The sequence below is a fragment of the Trachinotus anak genome, unplaced genomic scaffold (genome assembly GCF_046630095.1).
Source record: "Trachinotus anak isolate AG129_WGS33_773 ecotype Australia unplaced genomic scaffold, CSIRO_AGI_Tana_v1 ptg000011l, whole genome shotgun sequence".
NCBI classification, from domain to species: domain Eukaryota; kingdom Metazoa; phylum Chordata; class Actinopteri; order Carangiformes; family Carangidae; genus Trachinotus; species Trachinotus anak.
The window spans coordinates 14,733,750-14,745,482 of NW_027273862.1; the positions used below are offsets into that span (position 1 = coordinate 14,733,750).

Genomic DNA, 11,733 nt, shown 5'->3' on the forward strand with positions numbered 1-11,733 from the left:
TAGAAAAGAAATCAGGGAATTAGTCTTTTTACAGCAGTAAATCACCACTGTTGTCAGCTTGGTAATAAAATATGAATGGGAAAAATAACCACACTGTGATGACAGTAGTTATCAATCAAACAAACTTTATTTGTATAGCACTTTTCATACAGGTTAGTGCAGTTCAAAGTGCTTCACAGATGACTGATAAACTAATAAGGAAATGACAATCAGATAAGAAAGCTGACAATGAGAAACAATAAAATTGATTAAAAAAAATAATTACATTAGCAAACAAGAACAAGCGTAAGAAGATTAGTGATACAAAAATAGATTAAAAGAAAAAGATAAAACAACAGATAGAATAAAATACTATTTACAACAAAATCACAACAAAATAAGTGAATAAAATAAAGTGACTAACGATTAAAAACTATATTTAATTAAAAGCCAGGCTGAAGAGGTACATTTTGAGTTTACTTTTTAAAATTTCAACACTTCTGGCTGCTCTCAGGTCTTCAGGGAGACTGCTCCATCAGCTCAAAGCGTAAAAGTTAAATGCAAATGCTGCCCCACCAAAGGTTTTAGTCCTGCACTTCAAAACAATTAACAAACTTGTGCCAGAGGACCTGAGGAGCCATAATGGTTAATTCAGTGTGAGCATTTGAGACATATATGCTGGTGCAAGACCATGAAGTGCTTTAAAAACAAGTAAAAGAATTTTAAAGTCAATACTAAAGCTGACAGTAAACCAATGTAGGAACTTTAAAACAGGAGAAATGTGTTCTCTCCCTCTGGTCCTGGTCGACACTCAGGCAGCAGAATTCTGAATTAGCTGGAGCTGGTTGATTGTGCTTTTGGAGCGCATTACAATAGCCAAGTCTGCTGGATATAAAAGCTTGGTCAAGTTTCTTAGTGTCACTCAGAGAGAGAAATGGTTGCAGTTAAGAAATGTTTTTCAGATGATAAAAGGCAGATTTGGTTACAAGACCCACATCAGCTTTAAAATTTAGCTCAGAATCAAAGGTCACCCCAAGGTTTTTTGCTTGCTGGATTGGGGTGAATCCAAGGAAATTTAACTTTGTGACCAGTTTCTCTCTCTGAGCTTAAGAGCTAATCATTAAAATTTCAGATTTGTTCTGGTTGAGCTGTAAAAAGTTTTGTGTCATCCAGATGTTAATATCTAAAATATATTTAAAAAGAGAATTGATTGGTCTTGTGTCATCAGGAGACACTGCAACATAAAGTTGTTTGTCATCAGCATAGCTATGGAAGGAGATGCCTTGTCTACTGATGACATCACCGGGGGGTAACATATATATTATATAGAAGTAGCCCTAAAATTGATGCTTGGGGAACCCCGCAAGTTAAAAAGTTGTGTCAAAAGTGCACTCAGATCAAGCAGTACCAGCATGGAAGGCTTATTTACATCTAAATGCATCCTGATGTCACTGACTTCTTTTACTAGGACTGACTCGGTGCTATGATTTGCCTGAAAACCAGACTGAAGCATTTCCGACATATTATTTGAGTTCACAAAATTGATTAATTGAATGTACACTAATTTTCCTAAAATCTTACTTAAAAATGGAAGATTGGAGATTGGTCTGTAATTGCTGGGTATTGAGGGATCAAGTCTGTTTTTTGTTTTTTTAAAGAGTCCTCACAAGAGCAGTCGTATTGCTGTGGGGAACACACCATGTTGCATTGAATAGTTAAAAATTGTAAGAACTTCCTCAGACACTGAATCAAAAACATCTTTAAAAAAGGAGGCTGGAATTGGGTCAAGGATACATGTGGAAATTTCAGCGCTGATACCACTTTCCTGAGCATTTCAGCATCAACCAGGCTAAACCTGTCCAGCAGGGCTTCACATTGTATGTTAGGAGAGTCTTCAGCTATATATTGTCACTTATTTTTTAAAGTATCATACAAACTGTAAACTGAAGATGTAATCTGGTTTGTACAGATATGTGCTAGGAAATCTGTAGTCACTTCAGGAGTAAGACAGCACTTTTTTACCTCTTTTTCTATAGAATTTGGTCTGGTACAATAAAAGACATTAAAAAAAAAACAGTGGTGATCTGAGAGAACTAAGTCAACAATGAAGAAAACATTTATGTTCAGCCTGTAAGAAATTACCAGGTCCACTGTGTGACCTAGATTATGGGTTGGCTCATTAACATGCTGTTTAAAATCCATAAAATCTAATAATAAATAAAAAAAACCCTTCACTTTGTTATATGTCTTATTATCTGTATATATATATATATATATATATTAAAATCACCAATTAAAATAGGGCTTTCATATTTCGTGTGGATGGATGTAAGAAATTTGGAGAATTCTGCAAAAAAAATTAGAGAGACAGAGCTTCGGCCCACCTTTCCTACCTTCTCTGCATGAATGAGAAAAAACATAGTTCATGGGACAGGTTTCTAAAAGGTTTTCAGTGTGAGACAGTCCAGTTCATTGTCAGCGATAAGGTCATTGATACAAAGTGTTTTGGACAATGTCCTTACATTAAAAACAGCCATATTTAATATTGAAGTCATATGGCCTATATTCTTATCCACTCTTTCACTCAATGTGTGGTATGGCCCTTTGTTAGTGACTCAAGAGTAATTGTGTTAATTTGTTCAGTGCAATTGATGTCAAGTACAGGGATGCATGTATGCATATATTCCTGTAGAGGGCACAGCCTCTCTGTGGATTCTGTCCATCACTGGAGCAAATGTGGCGCTCTGATTTCGAGTCGAGTTGACAAATCAGTCAGTCAAATGGCTTTTTAATGTTCAAAAAAGCTGTGTTTGTGAATATGTCAGTCATTTTTCCACCATATACTGTAAATTACAAGTCTTAATGTGTTTCTCATCTGTATATCTTTCATTGTATTGACTGGTGGTACAGTTATCAGTTGCCTTAAACAAACAGCATGAGAAAATAACAGAGACATTTTTTTTGTCTTAAAAGACCAACCTGTCAAGCAGTGAGAGCAGATTCTATTCCTGTGTTGTGAATGTTAGTGGCATAGTGCCCTTTTCTTTGCATTTTTCCACACACTCAAAGTGGTCAAAGTGCTATGTGTGTGTCCGTCAGACTATTATCTCATGCTGTCAAACTGACCTGGTGAAAGTTTTTTTCCACTTTTCTGTAAACAAGATATAAACTAAGCTGCTTTGACCTGAGAGGAAGTGCGCACCAAATTAAGTAAAGGGATAATAATGTGGTCACATTTTTCTTAAAGTCTCCTTCCCTGATTGGCTCCCGAGGAGTAAACCCAGCATTCCGCAGCAGTTCGCTGCAGCAGCTTTTCCACTGCCAACTGCGTTTTTTCTCTCACTTGGAGTCCCTGCACACACTGAGGACTGCCCACTCAAAGTTCACACTGCAACACTTAACACATTTGAGGACTGACCGTCGACTGTGCATTGGATTGGCATTGGTGGAAACATGTTTGTGTCAGCTGCAGTTGTCATCACCTTAATGTGTTCCTGTTCACTCCGTCCTATTTTTGGACAGGTAAGTGCAACACAGTGTCACTGGCTAATGAGCAAATGAATGAACGAGAGTTACAGTAGAATGCTTTGACTTAAATGACATCATTTCAGTTAAAAGACAACTAAGGCAATGAGACATGCTCACAAAGACAGCTGTAATCTAACTATTGAACTGATGGTGCATGGCTTCAAATCCAAAAACTGCTCAAATCTGAATGACCTCCCTCTTCTCTAAAGTGCACAACAGGTCCTACAAATTTTTTGACAGACCGAACCTTGAGTCACCCTCATTTGGCACATAAGCTTCAGGAACAAGATCCCAAAGGCTCCTCTTTATTAATACACTCAACACATCTACGCTGTACTCTCTGTGTGAATGACTCGCTCTTGGTCTTTGCATGCATGTCTGTGTCTGTGCATGTGTATATTTGTTTGTGTGTTACTCAGAGATGACCAACCAATTAAGGTGAGTAAGAATGTCAGTGTGATGGTTTAGTTTAATATATGTGTGTTTATACTGTACGTGTGAGTATAAATGTGTGTTGTTTAAAGTTGCATATCAGTGTTTCAGAGTGGTTAAACATTAAACAGTCTTGGTTAGATTCAATAGAACTGTACTGTAATCTTGAGCTCCCGTGCCGCATGCCTCGTACACACTACGGTAACATCACCCAGTTGACATGAAGCCATGTGAAATGTCGCCTAGCACAGGTAGAAAGAGGCCTTTGACAACTACACCATAAACACCAGTCAACCCCCCGACTGACTGAAGTCTCTCCAGACCTGAGTTCAGTCCAAATCAGAAAGGTGTTTTCAACAAATATTGACTCTTCTTACATAACTCCTGCTGGAAGAAAACACTAATTGGTTGTCTGAAAACATGTATGAGAGGACAGGACAGAATGACGCTGTTGAATGAAAGAGAGTAATGAGGTAGTGGACGTGGGTAGAAAACAAGTTGCTGCCACTCCTTTCAGCCAATAGAAAGGGGGGGTTGTAACACAGGTGATGTTTATGCTGAGGGCGTTTCTACCTGACTGACTGACCCCCAAACCCTAAATTTACCACATCATATAGAGCAAGTGATTACCTGTAATGTAAGCTAAATAACCATTGCTGATATTATCCTCTTTCCTAAAATGACACAAGGCAGTTACATAACCTTATATATATATTGCAAAAATACTACACTGGTTACTTTCAGAGTCTGTTTTTGTGTTTATGACTGAGTTACAGTATCTAGTTTTGAGAGACAGAGGTTCCTGCTTGCAAATGTACTTACAGTGGGAAAACATACTCTGATCCTACTGCATTTACTCCCTCATATAACAGCCCGGCCTCTGTACTGAACAGTGCACTTCTTCAGCAGACTTTTATTCGCAGACTCTGTTTTGGTTACAACTAAGATTTCATAATGAGATCAACTTAATTAAACCATCTGCTTGCATATTAGGTGTGGTAACCCAATGGGTAGAGTAACATTTGGTATCCATTCATTATGGACACAGAAATGCAGGTGTAATTTAGTAGTAGTAGTAGAAGTAGAAGTAATCTTGTGGCTGATAAACTGTTAAAGAGCAGCATATTCATGACTCATGCTTCAGTGATAAAAAGGTGAATCTGTGGATAACATAGAAAACCTTTTGTGTGGTGTAAATACATTTTCTGACTCCAACAAACCTACAAATTGTAAAGCTCCTTTGGTTGTAAAAAAATCTTTAGTATCGCTTTGAGTCTTGTGAATGAATGCAAATGTTAGAACAAATAAAAAGTTGGCTCTCCAGCAATACATCAATGACATCACTGGCTTGTGGTCTCTTTTTCATGTTGACAAATATTTATTTTCAGCTTCAGAAGAGCCAGAGGAGAAGCTCTTCTGTATTCATGAATTCAGCAAAAACAGCATTCCTTTTAAAAAAAAAAATCCTATAAAACTTTTAAAGCAAATGAGAGCCCTCTAGTTTTCAATATCCACATAGTAACACTATGCATAGTGCAGTACACTCTTAAATGGTCCTAAAGCTTAGAGGAATGTGGTGTTGACAAAAATCTCATGGTTCTCATATCAAAGATTTTGAATTTAACTACTTATAATTATGTGGCACCACTTCTATTTGCAACATCATAGCAAAGCATAAAAATTCTTTATTCGATAAACTCTTGTCGGTGGATTTCAAATCGGCTCTGAACAACTTGTTGTGAATTATTAATCGGTACTTCATGAAATTAGTCACCGTCTCTGTTTTCTTCCAGGACTGTCCTAGTAGGCAGGAGATACAGGGCTCTCTGAAGCAGGTCCAGAAGCTGCTCTCAGCCCATGAAGCCTCCTACATGCAGAGTCTACGCAACCTGAAGAAGAAAATAAACTTATTGCAGAGCAACGCAGGGAAGGCGACAACAAAAGCCATCAACAGTGAGCAAAAACATCCTGAGATTATATCTCATTCTGCTTCTTCTTCTTTTTTAAAAAAATCACCTTTGCTTTTCCAACAGATACCTGCACAAAACTGGATGCACCTATCAATGGAAGAAAACTTGGCAAGTCACACGGTGTGAGCCATGAGGTTCACTTTCTGTGTGACCCTGGCTATGAACTGGTGGGATCAGAGAGCAGGGTTTGTCAGGAGAGCCTGACCTGGAGCGGCCAGCATCCTACCTGCCGAGGTGAGAGACAGGCACTGATCTTCTGCTACCTGGCCTCTCTGGGATCGTTACTTTGTCTACTGTCTCCTCCTCATCCTCTTCCTCACCCTGACCATCTCTTATCCTGTTATCTAACCCACTGATCACTTTTACAATGCTGTCATCATCCTCTTTGTAACCTCCTCCTCTCCTGCTCTCTATCGCCGTTCCTCTTTTTGTGCATCATGCATGTCACCAACGTTTTTCTAGGTTGAGATATGTTTCATATATGACCCATGATCATATTTCCCCTTTATGTACTCTGGTCATTGTCCAGAGAGCTTCTTGAATGCTGAGACATGCGATATTCCAACTCCAGTGTCCTCTGACAGCTTGTGGACTTTGAGATATCAGCTCAAAGGCTGTTTTATCATGCAAGACTTCCCCTGCACTTTCGCTGCACCTGTTGTGAGCTCATCTGCTCCACCTTTTCCTTATCCTCTCTCTCTAACAAATACATACACCATGATGTCAACTGATATTCAGTTGCATGTTCAAACATAGCACCAGAATTTCCTCGTATAACCCCTCCTGTCTGTCTTTTCCCTCAGACATCAATGAGTGCGCGTCCTCTCCGTGCCTGAATGGAGGGACGTGTGTGGATGAGGTCAACCAGTTCTCCTGTGTCTGTGCCAAAGGCTGGGCTGGAGCTACCTGTCAGAGCCCTTTGCCAACATGTAGGAATTACATACCCAGACCACACATGCCTGATGGAGATGTAGTTTTACTTCAATACTTTACTGTTGTTCACATTTAGATAACAACTATCACATCATATACCTTCGCCTGCAGAAAAGATTCCTATGTATTTTATATCATAGGGCCTCTGAATATCAAATATAAGAATTTAAGACAACGCTCTTCTTCAGAGGATATTTTTATAGTATCCAAATCCTCCCAGTCTGTTAAAGGAGATTACATTGGCCAGTGGTTTTGCCAGTACAAGCCAGTGCTACATACCGCAGTGTGGGTTTTATTGAATTCCAGCCTGAAGTCCATGACAGTGCTGGTTGAGCAGCAGTGGTCTGCTCCCTGATGTGGCTGGTTCAGTTAATGTACAAACAGGGACTGTGAATCTCTGGAGCCCACATAGTTTAGCTTTTCTCTATTTATTTAACAAACATACAGTTTGTTACTGTAGGTCTGGCTTTCTTTACCTTTTTGGGGCAACCTACAATTCATCATGTCACATTCATGGTGATAGACTGACTTGCTAAGTCTAATTATACCTAATGAATGCTAGTATCTGAGAAGTTATACATGCACACACACATGCATGCACGCTCGCGCGCAGCCACCCACCCATGCACCCACACAGAGTTCGGGACATTTCACAGTTCAAAAACTTTTTGGTGTTCACTCTTTGTCCAATAATAACCAAAGGCTTGGATGTTGCAGAGCCCCAGGGTAGATACAGACCTATTACACAGGAGAGGATGACAACACATTCAAAACAACTGCTTACTTCTCGTTCCTGTCTTCCCCATGCAGTCTTTGTTACCATGACAAACATCTCTGCAGCCACTACTGCTGCTGCTGCTGCCTCTACCTTGCCAGCTGCCACCGCTGGGCCCTTTGTTCGTCCATCACGTTGCACTATAGTGCAGGGGACCACCCACTGCACCTGTGAGCCAGGATACACCATTTCTGGCAGGGACAGCAATACCTGCACTGGTGCGACTGATACCTGCCCTGTAACTAAAACAGATATACTCATTTATGTTTCTATGTAGGATGCTAACTGTGTGTGTTTTGGTTGTTCACTTCAGATATAGATGAATGTGAGCTCTTCCATAATGGTCAGGCTGGGAAACTGTGTTTACACGCTTGTGTCAACACCCCTGGAGGTTACCGCTGCTCCTGTCCTGTTGGATACAATGTGACCCGTGATGGACGCAGCTGTAAAGGTGCACTCATGTTTTTATTTTGCTGCTTTTGTTTTGCAATCACTTCAGCAATGACATGAAGTACTCCCAAGAAAGTGTCTGTATACAAAATGTTGCTGATAAAACGATACATCAAAAATTACCTCTGCAAAAAATTAAGAATTTAATTCTCACACAGCGTGAATGATATCCCAACTAACATTTCAATTTGAATAAATGTGTTGATATTTTCTCACAGACATTGATGAGTGTGCAACCAGACAAAACAACTGCACAAAGGACCAGATGTGCATTAATACATATGGTGGTTTCCAGTGTGTCCGTGTGGACTGCCCCAAAATCCCTAATGCTACATATGTCAAGACGTCGCCTATGTGAGCATTATCCTGTCATTTTTCTTTCAATTCAGTTCACTCCCCATTGTGGAAAAAAATGAGATTTTTATTTGAAATGCACAGTAAGGGGATTAAGTCTTAGACCAAATTAAACTAGTTTTTGATTCCATGGTTTTAACACCACTTCTCACACACACTCTTTCAGCTACATCATCCTCAGTTTTCACTTGTTTTTTTTTTTTCCCAGGCGTTGTGAACGTAACCCCTGTCCTGTGGACAACAAGGCATGTTCTCAGGCCCCAAATTCCTTCTCCTACCATTATCTGGCTGTTGTGTCCAACCTGTCAGCTCCTCGCGTCATGTTTAGGGTCTCAGCATTGCGTCCAATGGGTGACACGCTTCGCTTCTCCCTGCTGGGGGGAAGGCAAGCTCGGCGCCACTTCACAGTTCAGCGTTCAGACCGTGTGACGGGTCAGCTGATGCTGGTGAGCCCAGTGCAGGGCCCTGCCACTCTGGAGGCAGAAGTGGAGATGAGCGAGCTGGAGAAACGCGTCCAGCTGGGGAGGTACATCACCAAAATCACCATGTTTGTTTCCCAGTATGAGTTCTAGAGAGAGGATGAACACATTCATGGAGGATGAACGTAGAAACTCTCTTAGAGCACACAGGCCAAACAAAAGTCTAATGTGTTTGGATTTAGCTAAGGACTAAGGATATTCAGTCACAGGTGTGATAATCTGATGTATTGTGATGACCATCTTTAAAGTCACCTGTACTGTTGCTAAAGGAACTGCTGCAGCCAGATTTCAAAACTGTAGTAAATTAAGCATGACGTGGTGGCAGAGCAGCACCTGTCATGCACGGCTGCATGCAATGTTTTAGAAAATGGCCTCTTCAGGGGCACCGGTAATAAGCTAAAGGAATGTAAATTGAGTCATGTATGATTTGGTAGCATAAGAATATGAGTTCTGTATGGATTATCTAAAACATATTGATTGCACACAGATAGAAATGAGTGTAGGGGGCACAAAAGGGGAATGGCATGATGTAGCAAAGAAACAACCAGTTTTCAGCTGAAGGACACTTGTAACATGCTGAACCAGAAATGTGTATACGGTCCACCCTGAAACACAGTGCTATTTTTGTAAATGGTGGTCCAGCCATGTTAACTTATATATTATGTATACTGGACATGTAATCATGATATGTCAAGACTTTGTAATTCTTTCTACTATCATGTTTTATTTATATATTTGTTTCAGTATAATTTCCAGCGCAATCATTAAAACACCCTGAACCATAAAAAAGTTGGTCCCTTTTCTTTTTTTCTTTTTTGCTAATGCATAAAATATTGAAAAAAAAATTGTTTGGTACAATTTGAATGTATAGGTTTCATGCTCTACCTGCTGAAATATGCTGTAAGAGCAGTCAGAAATATATATAAGCAGTGATATATGTGAGCAGTACTTGTTTGAGAAGCACTTCAGCTCTTGCAGTACAGAGCAGTGCTGTTCAGCAGACAGGCAGCAAAGTCATGGCTGCTGAAAAGAGCCACTGTGTTTCTACAGTACATGAATAACTTTAACTTTGAAATTTGCAAGCAAGTGACGTATGTGTGATCATTTTCCTTTCACAAGGAAGGTGTGTACGTGTAAGAATTGTGAAGTTTCAGAGAAGTGTGATCAAACGTGTCACCTCTGTGCTGCACCAGCCACCTATCTACTCCATGGTAAAGTGAAGGTTCACTGGAGACAAACAGGATGTCTCTAGTTGCAGAGGGGGCTCCGGGTGAGACTTGCCGACGACACCACTGAGGGGGCGGGGGAGATTTAGCCACGGGGCCCTAAAACAAGACTGCTCGCTGAGTGAAGAGAAAAGATGCATAGAGATAGGGAGGCAGAGTGATGGCTGAATGGAGAAGGCTGAATAGAAGATGATTCAGTCTAGCCAGTCAGTCACTGGCTGAGGGGTGCAGGCTGCATTAAAAACTGTCTTTACTACCACCACAGAATATGACCTCTGACGACTCATGACTCAGTCTCTCCCTCTTGTGTCTTAATGGCAAAAGTAGAGTTGAATTGGAGGCTATCCTTGTGTCTGTCCCTCAGGGATCCACAAGAGGTGATGAATCAATATTAAAGGTTCATCCAGACTCCTCCTTTTCTACTCCTGTCCCCTCTACAACTCCCGTTCATCTGCAGATTATCCGTTCTCCATTTCACCTCTGAATAGCTTGGTGTGGAATCAGCCTGGTGCCCAACAGCCACTTACACAAATATATACAAACTGGACTCTAAAAAAGTCAGCCTGTGAGAGCACCTGGGCTGGAGTCTGATGTTTTGTCTGTCCTGTTCACCTCACTGTCCTTTCTTTTCCTCCCGTCCTCTATGTTATCATATTACATCCACTTTCTCATCCTTCCATCCCAGCTTGTCCAGCTCCACTGTCCCGTCTTTACAGCTCTCTCCGGCATGGCTGCTTCACACCGTCCAGATAAAAACCCCTCCTAATGAGTGCTGGCAGTGTGTATGGGACTGAAATCAATATCCTAATCTCGTCCTAAGAAACCAGCACACTCTCTTTGACAGCAGCTTGGGTTATCATTGTTACTTAGCTTTGAAAGGAAATACCTTGGTCTCATCTGGAGTTTAATGGAACAAAGAAGAACATGACTGGGTCTGCAGCGGCTCCCCATGCTGCAGACAGGACAGGAAAGGCAGTTTGGCTCAGGGCCATTCGATGTGGGCATGCAGGTGACAACTTCGACTTAAGTTAAATTAAAGTTAAACTAGCAGGGTATGCAGCTCCTTTCTGCTATGTTTGTTCAATTTCTTTTAATTTATTGTCCAATTAGAGCTCACAAGTCAGTTTACTGTTGTGCCTGTGTCTTGAATAAAAACCTGCTTATGTTCATGAGCATTTTAAAACTATGATGTAACACTGCCCCCTGCTGATCACAGACAAGTCTGGTAACACTGAAGCCATAACCTTTGATTTCCCCAACAGCTGGCATTACTTTCAAACACACTTGAGAGTATATATAATACTGAGAGTATTGTCTCAACTTGTAACATGTAAACAACAGTAGAAAAAGGCCAGTGCACAAGTAGGCCTACATTTTCTATCCATGGCAAAACTGTACATTAAGACTTAAGTCGACCTCAGGTAGTTATTTATTAAGTATGTGGAGTCAGGTTTCTGAGACTGATATATTTGTTTGATATAGTTCTGGGAAAGTGGATTGTGACTCATGGGAAAATCAGCTAAAATATATAAACCAAGCTCTTTTAATTCAGAGTTTTTCACTGAAAAGTCCCTGCTCATACATGGAAATTATGATTCGTATATCAT

General features: G+C 40.5%; 1 protein-coding gene across 1 annotated transcript; it reads left to right on the plus strand.

The window, feature by feature from the left end:
• Positions 1–3,296: 3,296 nt before the first annotated feature.
• LOC139628439 (fibulin-7) lies at positions 3,297–9,689 on the plus strand. The gene is made up of 8 exons (XM_071490113.1): positions 3,297–3,501; positions 5,733–5,892; positions 5,973–6,143; positions 6,713–6,838; positions 7,653–7,835; positions 7,931–8,068; positions 8,286–8,421; positions 8,630–9,689. The coding sequence occupies exons 1-8, from the start codon at positions 3,433–3,435 to the stop codon at positions 8,991–8,993; spliced, it is 1,347 nt and encodes a 448-aa protein (XP_071346214.1). The 5' UTR covers positions 3,297–3,432; the 3' UTR covers positions 8,994–9,689.
• Positions 9,690–11,733: the final 2,044 nt, after the last annotated feature.